Consider the following 24,025-nt stretch of genomic DNA (forward strand, 5'->3'; position numbering starts at 1 on the left):
TGGTCCGATGTCACATTCATATTTTCTGAAAAATCCCTTTGCTCAGGATGTTTCTCCTGGGAAGCTGAGAAGCCTCAGAGTAAAAGGAAAACAGTATTATCTCATTTGCTTCTCCTGTGTTTTGCTGCTTTGGAATGTGGTTGGAGATTGTTTATCCAACAAGTGGTTGTTTCATTGGTTTCATGTGAATTGTTTTGATTTATTGGATAACCAATACCAAGCTGTGTTGGGACTCTGGAGAGAGTAATGAGTTTTATTATTATCTTTTTAGCCCTCTGTAAGTGTCCTTTCTGTATTCTTTAGTACAGTATAGTTTAGTATTCTTCAATATAATATAGTATCATGAAATAATAAATTAGCCTTCTGAGAACATGGAGTCAGATTCATCATTTCTTCCTGCCACAGGGGCACCCTGCAAATACAATAGTCCTGTACTTGGGGAGTAATAACCCCAGGCACCAGCACATGGCAGGTTTGTCTGGCTGAAGGGAAACTTTGCAGAAGGATCTGGATACTTGTTGTCCTGATACACAAAAACCAGAACAGAACAGAGCAGTTCTGGCCTTTGCTGGCTTCCTGAACAGAAGCCAGCAAAGGCCAGAACTGCTGTAAGGTCGAGGGAGTTGATCTTCCCCCTCAATTCAGCACCAGTGGGACACAGCTGGAGTGCTGTGCCCTGTGCTGGACTCTGCAGTATTAGAGACATGGACTCAATGAAGATGATTAAGGCTTTGATGTATCTGATACAAAAGTAAAATGTGAGAAAGCTGGGACTGTTCAATCTGGAGCAAATGCAGCTCAGGGTAACCTCACCAATGGGTATAAATACTTGATATGGCAAGGAAAGAAGCTGGAACCAGGGTCTTCTCTGGAGTGCCCCGTGAAAGGACAAGAGGTAATGGGCAAAAATTGAAATACAGGAAATTCCATTCAAATGGAAGTGAAAAAGCTTTCTTGCTGGGTGGTTGAACATTGGTACAGACTACCCAAAGAGGTTGTTCATCAGCACAGACCAAAAGGGCAAAGACTGACTACCAAGGACAGGATGCTGACCTACCACTCATGCAGTGCAGGCATCATACAAACAGGGAAGTTTAAAATACCAATCAATGTCTGCAAACCAGGAATCTCCAGAAAAAAATCAAAACATGAACCAAGGACTTCTGCCCAGAAAAGTCTGCAACTCATGAAAACCAGGATTATGGGAAACCTGATGATATATTTGAACAAGTCACTTAAACAAGTAACAACTTATACTTCACCAAGTCACTTACAACTATTCACATGCAAATATATCGCAGTGTAGCCTGAACTCTGTACATATTTTTTTATTATTTTTTAAGAAGATGGTCATAGCCACACTGTAAAAAACCTTAACAAGAATAGTTTTAGTATCTTCCCTTTAAGCTTGCAAATATTTTCCTGGCAGAAGTCCTGAGCTAACTTTACAGCAAGATCTCTCAAAGGAAACAGAACTTTAAAAAAAAAAGCCTCAAAAAAATACACTACAAAATGAATGTGACCCAGGGACTTACCCTTCTATGCAACAACACGATCAGAGTGCACAGAGACAGTGAAGTCCGCAGGGCGTGAAATTAAAATTTTCACACAGATACAATGAAGTAATGATACAATGTTACAACCTTGGCACAAAAATCTTCTGGTTTGAGTAAAGTCAATGTCATGTGATGTTACGGTTTGTGCACTGGTAGAAAGAGTCTGCTGCTAAAAAGTTCATAACAAAACAGAAGAGGCAAAAGCAAGAAAATTGTACAGCTAATTACAACAGACCTGTACATTCTAGTGATCCAGACATCACTGAAGATGCTCATCACAGTCGAAGCAGGCTGTCAGTGCAGGCTGAGTTAAGAAAACACACTTATCTTTCATGTCTAGAAATCTAGATGCTGAGAGGCCATTAGGAGATAAGAAAAAGATTGGCAAGGAAGAGGGAGGGAGAAAACAACTCTCTTATGAGGTCAGTTTGTTCCCTACAAATGAGGTAGATATACAGGTTCAAAATTCCAAGCATATGGATAAGAACAGGGATGCACAGAGCAATTAACAGAGTCAAGCAGAAACTGGGATGAGCAGCAGCTGGAGCACTGTTAAAGTCCTTCTAGGAATTGCTTCACCTGCTACAGTAAAAATAAAAGACTGTGCTGGAAGAACACTGGCTCCTAAGCAAGGACAAGGTCATCAGAACAAGTGAGGAGCTTGAAAAATTCTGGGCAGAAGCAGGCACAGGGGCACAGACACTTTAGAAGACAGTGGTCACCTGCAAAGCAAGCAACCTTTGTACTGCAGATACACCAACACAGTCCCACAGGGATTCACCAGATACTCTGCAGGGAGCAGGATGCTCTATTTCTAAGAGTAAGGAAAAGTCTCTCATAAATCATAATGCTGCTTGTACATTAGGATGCTTCACAGAGACCCAACAGACTGACAGACACGCATGTATTTTATAAAATATATTTACAGGCCTGAATTCTGTGGGGGAAGAATCAGAATTCAGTAATACTGCTCATTTCAAACCACAATTTTGTGATCACAGGCACAGAAGTTAATGCATGCAAGAACTATTGGCAATGTATTTCCAGTAACCCTTCTGGAAATATAACAGAGAAAATCAGTCTAACAGTGCAAAGGTCATTCCTTACAAGACAAGTTTCTCATCCTACTGATCCAAGACGGTACACACAGAGAAACATACAGCCAAATGTGACTTAATAAAAACTTCAAGTCTTCAGCTTATTAATTTTTTTTTTAATTTTTCTCATTTCATTCCAGTGATTTCATTAGGTTAGACTTCTTCATCTTTATTATAAAATAATCAGAACTGAAATGTTTCAATAAACCCAATTTCTGTTTTAAGTAGTAAAAGATGATTCAATGCAGATGAAGCAAAAACGAAAGTTAAAAGTACAATGGCATTAGAGGCTTTGAGAATATACTTTAAAAGATGTTAAATACATAAATTATATATTAGTACTCTAGAATGTCTTTGATTGTTTTTTACATAAAAAAAAATAACTGTATGAACATTTTTTTTTCACAGAATAATAGAATAGTTTGGGTCAGAACAGACTTTTAAAGGTCATCCAGTCCAATCCCTTGTAATAAGCAGGGACATCTTAAACTAGCTAACTTTCACTATGTTCTCCAGCAGTATGGAACAAAGCAAAATACTTCAAAACTTACAGGTAGGAAGAAACAAAGATGAAAAACAACATTTAAGTCACCACCATTAAAACAGAAAGTGCTAACTTAGTACAGGGCAGAAACAAAGATACAATATCATTCTCAGTAAAAGTTTTAGATTTCCATTGTATTTCCCAATTATTTCCCTCCCAACACACTCAGACTAAAAGAAATAATTTGTTTTTTTCCCCCTCAGATTGCCACAAACAAACACATGTTTTTGTTACCATCCCAAAAACAACACAAAACAGATCCAAATTAACTAACATGGTCCCAAGCTACTGGGGAGCTAGAAACATGTTGCATGGAGAAATTTAAATATTAAATATAATCAGTATCTACAATTAAATTAATGGTGAGGAAAAAAATCCAGCAAGATACTGTTTTCCTTCTTGATTATCTAAACGTTGAAGAGATAGCTTCAGTGCTCTAGTCACAGCCCATCACAAAGCCAGACTTAATAATGATCAATAGCATGTGTTTTTGAAAAGGAAATGTGGCCTAGGAAGAGAAAAAAGTCACACCTGCAGTGGAAACTGGTGCCCTCAGCATGAACAAAGATCTGTAAACAGAGACCACAACATCACTCTCTGTTTCCTTCAACTCTGTATTAGAAAGCTAAAGACATGTTACCTGTTTCAGGGTTCCCCAAAATAAAAACATATTCAGTTCAGCAGTTCAAAGTTCAACATTCTTTACACTGAAACACCACTATTACTTTCCCTAAACAAATGTGGAAGATACCTTGGCTCTTTCATTACTCTACCCTAGAAAAATCAGGGCCCAAGTCTTGTGTTATGATGTCCTACTGAACTCATGACAGATATGCAACATGGTAAGATTAAGACACAAGCCCAGATACTGGGATTTTCCCAATCAGAAATGTCTCAACAAGAATGATAAGAGATAATAGTTATTTAAAAACAGATAACTATTTAAAAATTAGTATTATAATACATATATTAAGAATGACTTTTAAAAGCTTTATGAATTAGAAGAAATGACAATAACAATCTTGAAATATGTGACATTTAGAAACACAATAATGATAAAAGGTCCGGAAACAAGCTCACTGCTGGTTTCTGTCTTCATTTTCATCATCTGAATGTGCCATCTCACAACTCTTTCTGATGCCCATCAGTTTTTCCAGTAGACAGGACAATAAAGATGTTCCCTACTCATTTTCTCCAGAATTTATAAAATTCTGATAGTATCCTAAACTTAGCCACCTCTTTTCCAAGCTGAAGAGTCCAAGTTGTACTGTTCATTCCATAAAATCTTTCTCACATCTGGGAGCAATCCATTGAACTACCCAGATGTGTCAACCAACACACAGTAACCACTATTGAGCAAAAATTTGCTACAGCAGTCTTTCACTTCAGAAGTGGAAACAATAGAAAAATGAGAAAGCTTGTTAAAAATAATAGTCATACTAGGGCTCCAAAAATGGAGATTCAACCTATGGAGAACTAATTCAGAGGGATGAAAAGAAACCTTACCAGGCTAAGTGAAATAGTAAACTGTCATCCACTCCAGTCTAAATGAAGAAAATGGAACAAACTGCTAGCTCAAGGGAAGGAAAAAAAAAAATACCACAAACTCACAACAAAAAGAAGCCACAAAATCAAACTCCACAAAGAATTCCAGCTAAAGACTAAGGGCTACTCTGCTGAAAGCATTAGGTCTAATAACAAACCCCAGTTTTAAGCATATAAAATACAGAAAGTTTAAGTTAAAGCTAGAAGGAAATGAAGTTACAAAAGGAACACGATGATAAAGCTACAGCAGAAAAACTCCATGAGATGAAGATACATTCACCATGTGGGAACTTATGAAGTTTCTGAAGCTACAGAGGAAATGGTGGAAGACCTGTTTGGAGCTGAAATGTCTTGCAAATAAATTGCAGAACTAATCAACATAAATGAACAATAATGAATTGCTGGGATCAGTTGGTACTCACTTAAACTTCTGAAGGAGTTCAAGTATGAAACAGTTGAACTATTAACTGTAGTTTGTAACTAACTGCCTAAAACTGCTTCTATTCTGAGCAAATGCAGGACTTTTTTTTAAGTAATCTGGAAAGATGCAGAAATCTACAAATTAAGCAGTCTAACATTTAGAACAAGCAGATTGATAGAAATTATCTAAGGCATTAATAAACTCAACATATTGGCAGAGACTAAATATAAAGTCTTCATTCACTGGGGACCTCTACAAGATTAATAAGATTATTATGCATCCAAACAAGAAAAATATAGTTTATATAGTCTACCTAGAGTTCCAAAAGTCCTTCAGCAAATCTATTACCAAAGACTTAAAAGCTGACATAAACTAAGAGAAAAATCCATTAATGTATAGATAACTGGCTAAAACTCAGGAAATTAAGAGAAAACATTAAAACTGGTCTGCTATAAAGTGGCCAGAGAGGTCACCCGTGGAGCTCACAGAAATTTGTGAGGGCCTGAACTCTTTAATGCATTCACAAGTGGCCTAGAGAAAGGACATATAAGGAAGATACATTTGCTGATAATACTACACTATCCATGGTAGCTCAAAAAAAAGCTAAATGAGCTTTATAGAGGCAGAAAACTAGAATATCACAAAGGCTTAAAAAGTATATTAAAAAATGGAAATGGGGCAAATCATACACTATAAAGCAAGAACTGGCTACTGTCCTTAAGTGACAGAGAGGCAGGAATGTATTTTTGAAGCAGGAAACTCATCAGCTGGAAATAACTATCGAATATCTGACAGAGCTGTGTCTGCCCGCTGAGACCATCCCCTGGTGCACAGCACAGCTTATGGGCAGGGATGGGACAACAGTGGTGCCAGGCCCTGCTCAGACCAAAAATCACTGCAATACCACAGTCCCCAAGTTCGAGTTACAGGGTGTCACAACAGTTCAAAACAGGACTCTCCAAAGCAGCCAAACTTCCATCACCATGATTTTTATTGAACATGTTACTACATCACAAGCTCATGTACTGCTGAAATAAATGCTGCATGCTCAGAATCAGGCATATACACACCCTGTCCATGGTGGAGGGCTTTACATCTTTGATGCCTAAGCCCTTCAATTCATAGTGCAAGCATTAAAAGTACATTAATAATCAGGGCACTGACCATGCAGCAAATAGGTTAACCCTGCATTTGCCTCCAATCCATAATGAAAATATGAATGACAAACAACTTATTTTTAGTTCTACATATTCAGCTAGAAGAGGGATAAGGTGTCAGTGTGTGTTACTCCAAGCTTATTTTACAGCTCACAGGATAACAGGTATGACCAAAAGGATATTTAGGTGGTTCTAAAATAAAATAGTGAGGGTAACTAGCTCAGTTGTCTCCAGATGAGCAAGACAAATTCCACCCTAACTATACCATCATCACAGTTAACCATCACTACCGCATGGACCAGCCAAGCATGAAGATGTGCTAGGGCAAGATCCTGCCCTAAGGAGTTTACAGCCTGAAAGGCCCAGGAAAGTGAAGGACCAAAGAAAAAGGGAATTATTATTAAGCATAAGCAATATGGTGGAATGATGGAAGAGACATCTTTTGAGACAAAGGCTTCTTAAAGTAAGATGCAATTATCCTGCATATATTATTCATCAATTCCTCCCATCTCAAAAATAAAACAAATCTCCAAAAAACAAGAGGAAATGTCTCAGAAAGATGAGAAGATAAATTACTACAGTACTAGGAACAGAACAGTTGCTTAGAGAACAATGAAGACAGGAAACAAGACTGATCTTACCTTGCAAAGCACTGCAGAAATTGCCATCACAGAAGTTCTAAAAAAGTTTTTAGAAGTACAAGGCAGAACACTCAAGGTATCAGTGCAGGAAAAAGAGACATGAATTTTTTTTTTTTTTTTTTTTTTTTTTTTTAAAAAGGGGGAGAGGAAAAAAAAAAAAAACCCAAGACCAAAGAAAAAGGGAATTATTATTAAGCATAAGCAATATGGTGGAATGATGGAAGAGACATCTTTTGAGACAAAGGCTTCTTAAAGTAAGATGCAATTATCCTGCATATATTATTCATCAATTCCTCCCATCTCAAAAATAAAACAAATCTCCAAAAAACAAGAGGAAATGTCTCAGAAAGATGAGAAGATAAATTACTACAGTACTAGGAACAGAACAGTTGCTTAGAGAACAATGAAGACAGGAAACAAGACTGATCTTACCTTGCAAAGCACTGCAGAAATTGCCATCACAGAAGTTCTAAAAAAGTTTTTAGAAGTACAAGGCAGAACACTCAAGGTATCAGTGCAGGAAAAAGAGGCATGAATTTTTTTTTTTTTTTTTTTTTTTTTTTGACAAAGGAGTAGAGGAAAATACAGAAGAACCTCAAAACATTTTGAGGCTGTTTTCATTGCTGTGATTACAAATGCAAATAGGAACCACATTCAATGAACCAACGTTTGCTTAAGATATGATGTGGTATTTGAGAACCTGCAAATGTGCATAGGGAAAAATTGTAAAAAATAGTAATTAAAATAACAATGAAAATGATGCAAAGAGTTAGCTCAGTTTCATAACATGATTTGTACTCTATTTTCCTCTGCTTATTATTACTTTCAAACTACAGTCAAGTTATTGTCATACCACTGAATGATGGAAACCTTGCCAACTACTTCAAAACTGACATGTTTTCTGTTGCACTGAGCATTCCCAGAAGACATTTCCCCTCATTTTAATACAAAATCCTGTCAGATCTATGGGGCTGAAAAAAAAAATGTGTAAAGGATATGTAGCTGTAATAGACCTCCCCCAACTAGTCGAGTTTGGAATAAAAGACGATCAAAAAAGACTCAAAGATCCAGTGCTAGATTAATGCAAATATCTGCTTGTTTGCAAGTGTACTTTTTGATTAAACTGGCATACATCAAGTACAATTAGAAGGGTTATTTATAACTAAGAAATACATAATTCTGCATTTTAATGAGGGTGACAATTACAGCCAACAGTTGGTAATTAACATTAATCCTTTTGCACTGCAAATCAGGATTTCCCAATATGATTTTCATTGTCTGCAATGGACACACTGAAACTGTTATTGCAAAGTAGCTATTAGGTGGGCTGCTTTGACACGAATAGGTGTTCCTGTTACACACAGTAAAGAAAGAAACCAATGATGTGTTAAATTTGATAACCTCAGATGTAAATACAGAATGTCACTTCAAAATTTACTTGATGTCTACAACACAAAATACAATCAAGGCTTATCATTTTCATGGCTGAACCCAATTCCAAGTTTCCCAAGAGCCAGGCTTCATAGGTGAAATCTGATTTCAACACAAGCTTGAAATCTCCCATTGTTAAATTTGTTTTAGATCCCAGCCCTGGGTTCACATCTGCATTTCCCCCCTGAGACTTCAAAGCTTTTAGTGGTTGTAACCGAACAGAGCAGATAAGGAGGAGCATTTGCCCAGTCGGTATCAGTTTCCACAGCAGAACTCTGGAGCAACTACTAAAGACAGGAATAATCACTAGTGAAGGATTTGCAACTGTAGCAAAACCTTATTGCAAATTCTTTCCTTAAGCAGGTTATCAAAAAAATTTTGGTTCACAAACCCACTGAATTTTAAATCTCAATCTTCCTAAATTGCTTTAACATATTTCTATTCCTTGAGTAAAACTTTCTCTGAAAATAAGTTCCATGTCTATAGCAAATGCTGAACTTATTAAACACTTCTCTTTCTAATATCAGTAATCTTCAAAGAGATGATGTAGATTTGCTACGTGTGTCTTTGCAAAAGAGAAGGTATTTCTGATTTAGCCTCAGCTGTTGTCTTTTCAAAGAGAAGCAATAGAAAACTCTTTTCATACTGGTCTTTAATAGGAAAAGAGACCGAGCCCAAATCCTATTTGAGGCAAAGATCACAATGCAGCCAGTAAATGAAGCCTCTAGAAGACTGCTGAGGTGTTCAACACCCGGGTCAGGCAACTGGAGGGGGATCAGTGTCAGGTACAGGTAAACGAGAAGGTAGAAAAGGAGAACTGTGAGCAGTAAGCCAAGAAACCTACAACGTACTTCTTACCAAGAGCTGTAAAATACACATTTATTTTGTAAGTATGAGATAGATGGGTTATTTCTACATATAGAGGTGCCCAACTAAAATCAGGATAAGTGATATTAATGTCCTATGGTCAGTATTATTGAACCTCGAAAGCAATAAAGTATGAGTCGATAAATATTACATTTGCAACATAGTTAACATTCTTCTACTGTCTCTGGCACTTATTACACATTGTAACCGCAAGTCTACAATACATTATTCATATTTGGGGTGTCACTGAGTGATGGATTGCTGTAAGAGAGGCTGTCCTTTAAATAAATCAACAAATAAAAATGCAAATGTTAACATTTTCAGCCACAACTTTTTCCATCTTGAATGGGGAATGAAAATTTCACATTATATCGACAGCCAGCAGAGAGAACAATTAACAACCTACACTGTGAATAAGAGAGATTAATTTACCAATGTCTGGTTTTATCACTTGCATATGGAACTACATTGGACTTTTTGCACTGCTGGCTTTCTCAGGGAGTAGGCAAAACTTGTGTCTCCCACCACTTCCAGAAACTAACTCACCACCCTACTCCAAACACACTTTTAATCTCTTTAAATGTTCCTATGTTAAATATGGAATGAAACTTTTCTGCTCCTTTTGAATCTTGAGTGGTGTCTGATCCTAAGGGTAAAAAAACAATTCTATTTCTTTGGCAGTGCTTCCTTAGATTCTACAGTCTAAGGAACTTCAGAAATCGTCTTAAGTTGATATCCATGTTTAAGCATCCAAAATGCAAAGATATTAAAATCAACTACCACATAAGTAAGACAAAAGCTTGAATCTCATCACTGTCATATTTCCTAACGCTCAGCACAACAGATCTACTTTAGACAATTCCAGTGTGCATTATCAAGTATACAATTCTGCACATTGTATTTTACATCAGATATTAATTTGCTTAAAAGTCCCTGAGTACACATTCACCTGAGATGTGCTGGGCAATTGGGTAAATAGTTTTGTTTTTAAAATGTCCCTAAACACAAATTTACACAATACAATCTGTTTATAAGAACTCCAACAGGCCACTGTAGTCTAACAGATAGTAATACAGCTCAAATACAGCATTCATATTGCAAGAACTTCTAAATCACTTCTTTTATTGGCTACAAGAAACTTCCCTCCAAGACAATGCATTCAGCAAGTATGAAAGCTTTGATCTAAAACTGCAACCAAAACCCACAGACTTAATGCTGAAATCCCTGACTATCACACAGTCCCTAATTTACCTAACTGTTCTTGAATTTGCTTTGACCAAAGTGAAAAACACTACAGGAGAATTATCTGTTTCCATGGTGAGCAGAACAAACTTTGCCTGTGTCTTTTTAAGTGCTTAATTTCTGCAGTGTTATAGGATTTACCGTGCCAAACTCAATGCTACGTGGGGAGAGCCTGACAATTGCAAAAGGGCTGTAATCAAATTAAATGGTATTTCAGAATGTACAATTTATAACTTCCCTTTTTTTTATTCTCCCAGAAATAGCTGAATACTTTAATTTAGTGCAGTTTCACTTCTGTATGCAATACAGCATTTGTTTTGCTGAAATCAGTACCTGAGTATAGCTAAGGTAAGATCTAGTTTCTGTAAAAATTTCATTACCAAATGAAAGCATCAATATTCAATATCATAAAGCCAGTACTTCCCCTGTGCAGCTCCCCTCCAGTTCAGCAGAAACACAGACACTGTCTTCTAGGCAAACACCAGTTATGAAAAAATGTAACTGGTCACCAAAAAGGTAACATTTAACACAATCAGAGTAACCATGCTTTAGGAACAAACCCACTCTTCCAAATTTTCCCAGCCCCAATCTTGCCTGTGATTTTTTTTTTTTTCCCCAAATATATTGGCTTTGGTCTAGATGAATAAGCACATGGAGTAGAAGAGCTTTCCAGACCTGCTGTGAACATAATTTCAAGGGCCTCATGCAGGTGTAGACACTTGGCTTAAGAACACTGAATAACCAAATTTGCAGTGTTTGGCCATGTTATATGGAAGGCAGAGATAGGCAAGCACAGAAGCCTGACAGGTAAACAAATTCACTATTAGCCCAGCCCCAGATGCCAGATAAGAAAATGTTGGGGTTTTCTTTTTCTTTCACAGATATCACTGAAATCACCCTGTGCATACCCATTTTGCAAGGCTGGTCCTTCTAAAGGTCTAGCACTAAGGCTCCCGAGGTTTGCATCCACCTTCTGGGGACACTTATTTCTTGTTCATGACATGATTCATTCTGAGACAGAGAAGGAAGCAGGACTGCAGCAATTCTTTCTCAAGCAGGAGGTAGCTGTAACACATTGAAGCCACCAGTTGAGCCCTGCCAAGGCAGGCTATCATGCCAACACATCTTCTACCTGCCATGCCTGCTTGCCCAGCCAGCCCTCCCCAGAAGCTGTGCTAGCACCCTGATGCCTCTTGCTGCCAGGGAGCTTCTGTCGCTTTCCAACACCTTCTCTCTGGCAGGCTTTGCATTGCTGCTGCTGCTGCCGGGTGCCAGGGTTTGTGCTAGTTAAAGCTGGCACAAACACGAGTTGAATCTAGTCCTATAAATTTAAATAGTCAAAAGTAATTAGGTTTACATGTACTGCTGAATAAATAAATTTGCTCTTAGGCTAGGGCTTTGTGTTGCAAGTTTCAGATCTGTGCCAACTGTTGTGGTTAAGCTGTTAACCCCCCCAAATCACAGATCATAATGAACATGCTGACAAACCCTAACTTTAGTGGCACAAAAGCAGCAATAATTCTCAATATTGATTAATTTAGTTAGTTAAACCTGCAGTCTAAGCTTATAACCATTCAGTGATAAATTGAGACTGACCTGCTGCCCAAGCAGGTTTTTTGATGAAGGATAGAATCAGCTTTAGGTTTCCCCAGAAACACTTGTCCATTTGCCATTTTTAATTAGACAAGGCCAGGAATAAGGGAAAGCACAATATGGCTGTTTAACCTAGTTAATAATACCTACAGCACCAATGGTGAGAAAGAAAGGGAGAAAGCATGGGAGAAAGTGCCCAGAAATACAGGATTTTTCATCAACTGGTAAAATAATTCTTTAAAGCCGACAGCTAATCAGACTCCTTTTACTGATCACTTTACCTGGTATGATTTCTAACAGCATATTTCAACAAATATTTTACTCCCCTCTGTGGAAAAGAATAGACCATCAGTCCTCTTGAATAAAATTTCTTTTTCTGAGCAGTCTTCATATGATGTGCATAATTACATCTACTCCTCAGTGCTTGAATGGAATCTCAACCTAGCACTATTAGACAGTATCAAGCAGTATCTTTACACACACTTTATTATCTGCTATGCCTGCCTTGCAAAGGTAACCACTGCTTCTAAGAGAAATGGTTAGGCAATCTTGTGGTTTCTGTTAGTTTAAACATACAGCTACTTGTGGGAAACAGCCCAATCTAACTAAGTTTTTAAATTCTCCAAGAACTATCATCCCTTCCATCAGAAGAAAAAAAAAAAGTGTTTCCATAACAAGTAAGTAAAAATTTGTCAATATTGATAGTGGTTTTTCACCTATTATATATCACAAGTTCTCTCAGAAGATAGAAATAAAAATGCCAGCTGCTGCCAAGAATACAGGGATGATATCAAGCATACATTTTCCAAGTCCACTGGGCCAAGAGAAGATTAAATCTGATTCTAGCCCTCTCATCCTCCAAGAAACATTTAACTCTTCTCATGAACAGTTGCGCATTCCCGTTATGCCACTGTACTGTTATCTAACTAGTGGTATAAAATATTGCAAGTTCATATTTTAATCTGCTTTTTTGTTGCTTAACTGAAGATTTTATTATGAAAAAATGTGGGATATAATAAAGAAAAGCAGGGATTGTATGCTGTTCTTCTAGGCAGTTACCACTAGAAATGCAATCCTGCCTAAAGAAGGCAAGTTGTTTTCAGACCTTAAAGCGTAACAACAATGCTGCTTTCAGTTTTTCATTGGAACAGAAGTGATAATGCTGCTTTTCCAGTGCATTTAGTGCAGACATATAGTATAATCAGGAATTGCTGACTTAATGTGATTTTGTTGCTTGTCATTAAACATAAAATAACTCTTATACAAAACATTTTAAAAGAAATGCCATTTGATAAAAATGGGAGTGGGGGAGGAGGCGGGCAAATGGCGAGGGATTAAAATGTTCAAGCGAATGTAAAACCTAACAGGGTTAACACTGTCCATTAAAATTATTTAGAAAGGTATTTAATGTATCAGGACTTGGAACATAAAATACTTTCTGTTCAAAATCTAAGTAAAATTAAAATGTTAGAACTTGGCATATTCTTGTTTTTTTCATTCTAACACACAACTTAAGGCTTACTATAAATGTCAAAAGGATATGGCAGGTTTTAGTTTATATTATTCAGCTTGTGCTAATATGAAACATCATAGAAATTCAGTCACTTCCCTGCATCTGGGAGAATTTGATGGTTGTGTTTGCAGAATCTTAAACCAGAGATTACCCAGCAGCTTACCGTGAAGGGTCATGCTGAATCGGTGATACGGCTGTGGTTGCAGGCACTCTGCTGCTGCCCATCAACCCAGGAGATATGGCTGCATCCTTCCTAAGTCCTGAAGTTGTCCCTGTGGAATGAAGTGAAGACAAACCAAGCATCAGAAGCTAGAGATTTTGGAACAGATGTTTGTCATCTCAAGTCTGCCTTACTATAGAACATTGGGACAAAAAACTGAAACAGTTTTTGAGTGAGAAATACACACAGAGAAATCTCTCTGATGACAGAGAGCTCATCAGTTGATAGTACTGTGCACAGCATCCTTTTCGGGACCATGCAGAATCAAATCTGTAGAATAAGACACACTCTCCAGCCTCCATCCTACTGCCCAGAGCTTGACAGGCTTGCATGGTTATTATTCCTTAAGTGGCCCACAGGATTCAGCTTGTTTCACAGATGCAGTTATCTTTACATGCTTTAAGATGTTAGTTCTCCAAGTGTAAATATCATTTCAATAGTATTTTCATTTAAATAAAATATAACTGAGAATCCATTCCTTCTTCTTGCCTCGAAATAACTCTTGAATTACAAAATAATCTATGTTTAAAGGTGAAGTTTGGAGGTCATGTGGTTAATCCTCCATTCAAACAGCATCAACAGGTTTCAGACACTTATCACATTAGGTCTCACTGATAGAACCTCCCTGGGAAACTCCTCTGGTCCCATTGTTTGACCAGCCTCAAAAATGTTTCCTGTATAGCTAATCAGAATTTTCTGTGTTGTGACTTTTCCCTGATGTCTCTTGTGTGGCTGATTATGACTTCCATGAAGGCTCATTCCCTTTTCTCTACACCCTCTCCTAAGGTAGCTGAAGAAAGAAGCAAGATCCATGCTAAGTCATCTCTTCTTACACCTGAATGCACCCAGTCTTCTCAGCCTCTTGCTTCAGCCCTATGGCTGACCTGGCTGCCTCTGCCAGACTTCCTACAGTTTGTCAGTGCTGTCTGTGCACTGTGGAGTCCCAGAATGGACACAGCATTATGGACACAGTCTCACTGAGCTAACTGGGGGGAAGTGTCATTTCAGCACTCTGATGACCACAGTTGTGTGATTATGGCCCAGTAAGAGGTCCAGTTACTCCATCACACAGGCACATCACTGACTCACTGCTCTTCAGCAGGACACCCCATTCTTTTCTGGCAAAACTGCTTTCAGGGTTTTTTCAGTGTCAGTTCAACCCAGCTGAAGGACACTGGCATTTCCCTTTGCTGAACCTAAAACAGGTTCTGTCAAATCATTTTCCCAGCCTGTTAAGGTCCCTTGAATACTGTGCCCTGTTCTCCAGCACACTGACTGCTTCCCCAAGCCTGCAAACTTGCTGACAGTGCATCCTGTCCTGCTGCCCAGGCTGTTGATGTTAAGCAGCTAACCACTATGAACTAGCTGCCAGCTGGACTGAAGACAACCCTTGAAGGCTGGTGGTTCAGCCAACTTTTCATTTGCTCACCTGAGAATTGAGTTTCATTGATCAGATTTAGTAAGACAAATAGCATACAGGTAAATAAGAGGTAAAGGGGAATAGGAAAATTAGTAGCTATCTGATCTACCACACAAAAAACCTGTGGATCTGGGCTTTTTTAAATCTAGCCTAATTAGTTGTGTGCAACTGACATCACTTAACTAGAGTTAGTATAGGGAAAACTAAACATATCAGCAAAAACTGAAATCAAACCAGTGTTTAGCTCCCTATGTAACTCTGTGATGACCAAGAATTTCTCAGCTCTGTGAACAGAAGCATTATCTATCAGCCATTCTGAAACATGAAGCAACATAAAGTTGTAATTCCAGCATCAGTGTAAAATGTTCAAGGAATTATTTAAAATAATTCTCATTATTTAGATCTTCATTGATCTAAAATTTATAGAAATATATAATACAATTCAATAAATCAACATTTTAAGATGTATTTTAGAGAGACTAATAAAAAAATACTTTATTACTCTGCTATAATGAACTGTGTTTCAGAACCTTGCAGTAACAAAATCTTGCCTAAAAAGAGTTAATTATCAGTGAAGGAAGTCTGGAAATATCATGGGGATATATGCTGATTGAGTGTCCCTGGTAACTTGATAGTGTGCCAATTCATGATGAGAAGAGTGGGCACGCATATAAAGACTGGAAGTCTTTTGCTTAGAGTTTCGACTTTACAATTGAATAAGAGATATTTAGAAATCATTTCACATGACAGTGGAATGAGGCAGCTGGACTTTAAGAAACTAATACCAAAGTAATAAAAACCTTGTTAACATGGGAGAAAATATTCACTTGCTAATACAAGACAAGGCTGGCATACTACATCCACAGAAAATGAGATGTATCTCTGCAAAAAAACACAATATATGGACTCAGAAGTGGCCAACACAGCCTCAAGGGGACTGTTCAAATACCAAAGTTTGAAAATATTGCCAAAGCTAGAAACAGAAAACAAGCAAAGGAACTCAGCAGGAATTTACTGAGGCTGTTAGGCTGCACAGACATAAAGCAGAGGCATAAAGAAATCCCAAGTAAATGTATATTAAACAAAAAAAGTTAAAAAATACATCTTAGAAAAGGCATGCAAGTCTTTTGAGGAAAAAGAAACACTGGGGAACAAGCAAATATATAAAGATGATTAAATCAATAACATTCCCAAAAATGTCCAAGCTACTACTAATTTTAAAATACATTATGAGAGAAAAATAAAGGAAGGGAAAATTGGCAAGTAGAGGATAATGAAGACCCTGCTGATGTATAATACCTGTCTATATAAAGCTGATGAAAAGAAACTACCAGGGGAAAAAAAAAAGATACAAAGTCTTTAGTCTGAAGGATATATATTTCAGGGCTAAAGGGAATTAGTTAATGAATTTATGAAGTGACTGGTAATTATTTATGAAAAGTCATAGAGAACTGGGGTGATACAAATGACAGCAAATTAATTAGATTGCAGGTGTTAGAAGACAGTATGAGACTGGAGACATTGCAGATGATCTAGAGAAGCAAGAAACGTGGAAAAAGAATAGACACATTTACCCCCGGAAAAAAGAAAAAGCTCTTCCATAGTGTGGTAATTTAAATCCTGACACCAATGGAAAGAACCTGGAGCAGCAAAGAATCACAAAAAAACACCCTAGATATAAGCTTGCAAGTCAAGCTAACCCCAAAAAAATTATAAATGTCTCCTAAATGGTAATGTTAAGAATACTATTTTCAATTTGGCTAACTTGGTACAAGAATGATTTAAAGTAGATTAAAAAATCATTTGAGAAAACTCAAATAGCTATATATTTCTGCTTGAAAAACAGACAACTAAAACATCACAAAAGTGGGGAAATACAGCAATCTATATTTGAGAAGTGTAAACATTAAGAATGAAGAAATATGGATGCAGCTGGTTCAAGCAGCAATGGAATGAAAGTAAGCAATGGGAAATCTAGGTTGATAATCATAAAAGAAATCTTTATGACTTGAATAATGGTAATATTCATAAGACTTAACATTTATATAGTACTTCACATCTTCAAAGCACTTCACTAATATTAACTAATTGCTCTATTCAATTGTAGGGAAGAGTCTTCCCTCAAGGGAAGAAGTTCCAGATCCTGAATCCCTAAGAAGCTACATCAGAAAAGCTACTGAAAAACAAACACTATCTAGAGAAATCAGCCCCTGGAAAAGTACAGGGCTAAAATTAGCTGAAATAATTTTCCTTCTCTGGCTTTTTCATATAAAAAAGGAAAGTGTGTAGACTATACAGCATCATGCAGACATTATGTCCAACAAGAAGAAGCAAAGGGGAAAATAGTCCTTTCTTTTGTTTCAATGCAGAGGTACTTCAGGAAGTGTTTGTAAAGACGAATACTTTAAACAGAATTGCCCAATATTGCCCAATATTGCACAGTGCAATGGATGTAAGTTTCCCAGCCCCACAACAAAATTTTCAAGAGCAGAAAGGAAGAGAAACACACATTTCTGTACTCCAGCACTTTTTAACTAGACAAGTTGTTAGATTTTAGTACACATTGACATAGCTGGTGGTGACACCAATAAAAACAATTTACTGCTGAAAGGATCTAAGACTTCAGGATTGCTTCAACTGCTTAAAGTTTTGCTGGTAATACTAAAAAAGTTTGACTACAAGACACAAACACTTGCTAAAGCACAGGAATAAAAACTAAGGAGCAAGCAGAAACAGAAGACAAAATCAACAGTGAGGGAATAAAAAATTATTTCCTAAGTTGATCCAGTAAGCTTCTACCCTGACAAGAGAGCAGAAGTGACCCTTTCCACTCCACGAGGTAAAGGGACCACGTTAGCAATGCTTTTTTACCTGTTACTAACCATTGTCTGGGAGAAGGAAAAGTGTATTTGTTAGGAAATCACCCTTTTCAAACCCACTGTTGTCACAGCAAGTGAACAGTCCTGTAGGCAGGAAAGCTTTCCACCATTCCAGAATGAGAACAGCTTCCTGATTAATATTTTTAAACCTGATACAAGTGCCTGTGCTGCTCTGGAGGGACACTACTCCTGATACAGCCCCCATTCCCGGTGGTAGAGCAAGCTCAAGGGCTCAGATCAGCACTCGCACCGCACTAAGGAGTGCTTGGATAGAGTCACCATCCTGGAGAACATATAAATAGACCAGACTGATACCAGCATGAGGAAAACCAAACCTCTGTAGCAATAGGTCAGCATTTGATGGTTGAGAAGTTTTCACCTGAACATGTTTCTGTACACAGCACTGCTGTGTTCCAACCAAAAGGTCACCTTCATGTATGTGGCTGAATGACATTGCGTTTCATGCCTCAAGATATCACCTTTTGCATTTCATTCCCCTTTCTCATACTGCATTGAACCAGAAACTCCAGGTCAGCAGCAGAGGGGAATATCCAGCAAAAGCAAGGATAGAGCAAACTAAGTCCAGGCTATCCAGAATTAAAAATCTTGACATTATGTCCTGGTGATCCCCTAAGACTTAAAAAACACTTTACAAGTATGTGTGTGTGCCTGCTAAAGGAGTCCAAATATATAACAGAGGGAAGCCAATTAAAAAGGTACTAAATACAGAAGACTTCAACTTCAGTGATTAGTGCTAGGTAATTTGCCTTGTGATAAACAACCATTCAAATCAGTAATAGACCTGAGGTTGTTCCACAGCTTGAAAGCATTCCTCTGAACTTTATCAGCTATCACAGCAAGTGCCAATGTTTGTAAGTCAAATTTTGCAATGCAGCTCTACACCATAAAAGCCAGCAATCCCAGTAAGTGCTTGCAAAAGATGCCCACCATCTTCAGAGATCATGCTGACTGCTACAATCACTAAATCAGCATAGGTGCAGCACAGGTGCTATGTGCAATAGCTAGATGCAGCTTGTAACTTCTCCTCAGTCCTACAAAATGAAACCAATGAATGAAGAAGAGGCCAGGTTGGATATTTTCCCCTGAATCTATAGAAAATAAATTACTTTTGGGGACTACCCCAATCTAAGGAACAAAACCCACCATCCAGCTGTGAAAAATCCTTGTTTCATCACTGCAGCATAGAGGAGGAGGGGCGCAGAAGGAAGAGGAAAAGAGAAGAAAAAAAAATGATAGCTGAAAAAAACCATAAAAGAAAACCATCAGTGAAAATTGCCCCTGAAACTTTGCAGAATTGTAACGGCTTTCTCTTGCTTAAATTGATTGGTGTAGCAATGTTATAAAATGACTATTAGGATTCATTGTGCACAACAGAAAGTGTGAAATGTCAGCAGATTATACAGCAAAAGTAATGGGTCCTGAACCCCTGTTAGTCAAAAATGATTTTGTTTCAAATTAGAAATTGATTTTTTTGGACACAAGCCCTTTACAGGCTTCCAACTTTTGTAGCTGTGCCTTGGAAGAGATTAACCTCAGCCACTGTTTGGGTCCAGGCTGATGATACCCTTTTGAAAGTTTCTTCACAGGGACTGCTTTTTAATGTTGGTACGGTCTTAACCAATAACACAAGTTATTTGTTCCTTTGAGAACTGCACCACATTTCTTCTCATTTTGCCATTTTCTTTATTTTTATGCTGACATATACAGCAAACTGGCTGACAAGTTAAAATAAAAAAATAAACAAAAAAAAGCTAGTTCATAATTGAACCAAGGATTATGTTCAAGGCTAAGCAGTGAAACATCCAAGCTGCTTTTGTTCCCAACCTTTTCTCTTCATAAGAGAGAAAAGATTGCATCTCTGCTTCTTAAGTGGAGGCACTAAGCTAAGGGCAGGATAGGTTCTAGCAGTACAGACATCCCTGTGTGGCAAACTAGCAGGTTGTGACGGTGAAGTCGTCACTCAAGGAGGAAAAGAATGCAAAGACTACATTTGAAGAGCAAACCCCACTGCACTTATTCTCACTGTCTTTTTGGAAAGTTTAAAAACAAATCACTGAAGGAGTTTTCTGAGATTAAGGGGTTACATTTTTCTCTTTCATCAGGAAGAGCAGACAGGATCACCACTTGTTATTTAATTTATTTATTTTTTTTTTTCTTAATGGAGCCAACACCTTTTCTTAGGTGGTTTTAAACACCTGTAAAACTTCTTTCTTTAATTGTGCATTTTACTCATATACTTTTGAACACACCAACACAATCATGGCCTTCCAATACAGTATGCTTCCCCTTACCTTTCCTGGACTTGGTGCCTTCCCTCTTGGTCTGCATTTGAGGGCTTTGCCCATCATCCCTGTTTACACCAAAGCCAACCATTTTCTTCCTTGAACTGCTCCCATGACTGCTCCCTGGTTTTCTGGAGTTTTTGCTCACTGGAGATGTCCTCAGTAAATAATCTTCATGTTTCAACACCGGGACACTGGGAGGAAAGAAGGATTGTGCTGTTACATGATGCATTTGGCCCATTAACACTGCACCCAGCTCTCCACCAACTTTTACTCTCCAGAAGCATAAACATCATGCTGCTGGTTGAGCTCTTGTTGAATCCATTTATAATTTCTGAAAGCAGAACGCCTAAGGCTTGAAGAGTTACCAACACATTTTATCAGGAGTCTTTGGTTAGCAGCAGCCAGCAGCACACTGACAACTGTATTTGGAGTTTTGCAGGATTGGACACATTCCCCAAAGCATTAGGTCCTGGATTTCTTGAGTGGTTAGAACAGCACCAGTGGGATGAAGACATGCAAATGAAGATGAAGATAAAGACAGACTTTGTCCAGCACAATGGGCCAAAACTGGAAGAAAAAGTAATTTTAAAAATGTTCACTTTGCTAGAATAAAGGGGAAACAAAGAAGATTACATTAAGAGAAATCTGAAATTTTAGTTTGCAAAAGGGAAGCAGATCACAGAATCACATAATCATTTTTACGGGAAAGGATCTTTGAGATATCTGAGGACAGCTGCCAAGGCCACTGCTAAACCACATCCCCAAATGCCATTTCTACATGTTTTTTAAAAGCCTCCAGGGACAGTGAGAAGCTGATTCAAGAAGAAAATGGACAAGAAGAGAGGAGACAGAGGTGAGACTGATGAACAGAGGTACTTTTAAACAGTATAGAAAATGTGTGAGCAAACTGGTGGGAGAGAATGTGGTGCAGAAGTACAGTACTTTGAGTAAAGTAAGGAAAGAGAAAGTTGACCAGAACCATTATGGTTCAAGATGAACTTCAACACACAATCATAAACACTGCATGAATAGAGGCAGGAGGCAAATCTGGTGATGGTGAGCAACCATGACCTCAAGCTCTGCAGACACAGGCATCTCAAAATGTTCTGGGCAGACAGGAGGATGACCCACATTTCTCTCAGTAAAGAAAAGCTACTGCTTTCAAATTCTGCTCTCTGGGAAATAACTACTGCTTTAAATGACAATTCCCAACATATGTAAGTCATTAGTCCCTGTCATAAAAAGCTCCTTTACAAAAGTAATTAAAAATATAAAAAAAGTATCTTTGTATTATCCACATTAAATAATACTGTTTATTCCAAGATTATATTGATCTATTTGCAGCCATGGAAGCAAAAAACAGCTTTCTTAAGTTATTAGAAGATTAAACAAATGTTAACAGCTGGATTCTGTGAACCTAGAGGTCTTTTCTAACCTAAATCATTCTATATTTCTATGATAAATCTTTTTCCTGTTTAAGCACCAATTTTTTATTGGCAACCCAAAGACTGTCACTGAGCTTTTATTAGTTAGGATAGAGCTTCATGGAGGCTGAATCACAAGAATCTTTTACCCAAAAGCCTGCACTGACAGAAGTTACTGTAGATCTGAGGAAAATGCAGGAAATGATAGCTAAATTAAAAGTTTCCCATCAATGTGCTGTATAAGACATTGCTTAATAGGGCCCACTGAGCCTGTTGGACAATTAGTATTACTCCTGTATTATTAATGCAGAACAGTATATAATGGCTATAATAACTGACTGAAGTGTTGGATATAACTTCTCCAAATAACCCCCGTTTACTTTAGGGCTTCTAACTGTGTGACCACTAATAATACTGCAAAGCATTTTTAAAATTTATGGTGGACTAAATTAGTATCTTATTTGAATTAAATGAAATTATTAACCTACTAATTCCTGCAACTACAAGAGCACCAAGAGGTGGTTTTGGATCCTAGCAACTGCTTAAAGAGGCTTAAAGGTGTAATACTTGACCAGATTTCCCTGATAAAACAGGACCTGACAGTACTTGGGATGATTAACAGCATTTAAAAAACCAGTGAGGCTGTCATTATTTGGATGCTTTTTGAGTTGTTTAAAGCACATTTGATTACAACCTACAGTCCTCATGTGAAGACAGTGACCTTTGGCTTGCAGATAAATAGGTGATTACTTGCCTGGTTCTCCTTCTGAATGCAGTATCTTCTGTGGTGCAGTTACCTCTGTAATACTGAGTACTGTTTTAAATACTGCAGTGGCAGATGCAATTTAAACAGAAACAGACACTAAGAAGAAATTACATAAGCTAAGGTATAATAAATAACAAAAGCAAGTGCATTTGCATTTATAACCTAAATAAACAACTACAGCCTCATTGTTTATTATATAATAGAAGTCAGCTTATGCTAAAGTTTTGCTTAAGTAAGGATAGAGTCTCAAATCTTAAAATGACACTTAATCTGAAAGGGTTGCAGACCAAGGAGAGAAAGGGATAATACAGAGCAATAAAAAAATTCAGTAATTACCTATCTACCACAATTAAACAAAGAAAACATAAGGAAAAAAAATCTGTTTCAGAACATAATTACTCATTCACCTCTGGAATAATTAGTAAAATGAATGATGTGACTATTGCAACATGGAAATTTAAACTCAACATATGGTCAAAAGGAATCAGCTATTTATGTCTGGAGAGATTTAGCAGCAAAAGAGGTTCTTGTCTATTTTCAAATCCAACTACCCATCATGTCATTCAAAGGCACCACAGTTAGTAGGACTTCCTGCAGCTCACCACAATATCCAATGAATTTTCACGGCACTCCTTGAAACTACCCAAAAGAGAAGACTTTCTAAATAAAAACCTTATTAACCTACCTACCCTACATACCGTGGCCAAAAGAGAAGCAAGTCTCAGCACTGCTGCCTCATTGTGAATATCCAAGTACACCATCACCAAAGGAAAACGCACCTTGAACATTCCTTCCATCCTGTCTGAGCTTCATATCGCGATATCCCTGCTGAGCGCGAATGGCAAATTTTAAATGTCATTCAGGACCCATTGAATACTGCTAGTATTTGCATTCCTTAAAAAGTAGAAAAACATTAACCTTTTGTTTTATTGAATTAAAATGCCATGGAAATGCTGATGTAGTCTTCAGAGACTGAAATACTTTTACAAAGAAGAATAGCTGTCATTTATTAGACACAAAGAACAATTACTTGATAGGATGCTTTCTGACAAAAAGCAGATTGGTATTCTCATCATAGAAAAGGCATTGTAAAAAAACCCGGCACAGACCTCTGAGACTTGAATAATTTAAAGCTGCATTTGGTGCAATTTGAATTTTTCTTTAGGGAGGCAAAGTTAAATACCTTTAATTTGTTCTAATTATTTCAAATTTGCAAGTTAATTATGGCTGATCATTAAATAACAAAAAGGACTATCGTCTCCATAGAGTTTTACCTCCTACCCTCTGCATTACTTAAGCTAGATTTTAGTATGCATGAATTAACTTTCTAAATAATCACACGGTTTGACTAAATGGCTCAGTAAAATGAGCTCTGATCCTCACAATAAGCATTAATGGACATT

At 37.5% G+C, this 24,025-nt stretch overlaps 1 protein-coding gene across 2 annotated transcripts in view; it reads right to left on the reverse strand.

Annotated features, from left to right (window-relative positions):
* KIAA1328 (KIAA1328 ortholog) overlaps window positions 1-24,025 on the reverse strand; it is a 174,522-nt gene that overhangs the window by 16,910 nt on the left and 133,587 nt on the right. For both annotated transcript variants that reach the window (XM_041472068.1, XM_041472077.1), the window contains 2 exons: window positions 20,439-20,623; window positions 13,771-13,879 (listed from right to left, as the gene is read on the reverse strand). In XM_041472068.1, the coding sequence (XP_041328002.1) occupies window positions 13,771-13,879; window positions 20,439-20,623 (294 nt within the window). The remainder of the gene's footprint in view (window positions 1-13,770; window positions 13,880-20,438; window positions 20,624-24,025) is intronic.

This window comes from Pyrgilauda ruficollis, unplaced genomic scaffold (assembly GCF_017590135.1).
Source record: "Pyrgilauda ruficollis isolate IOZ18807 unplaced genomic scaffold, ASM1759013v1 scaffold107, whole genome shotgun sequence".
Lineage (NCBI taxonomy): Eukaryota > Metazoa > Chordata > Aves > Passeriformes > Passeridae > Pyrgilauda > Pyrgilauda ruficollis.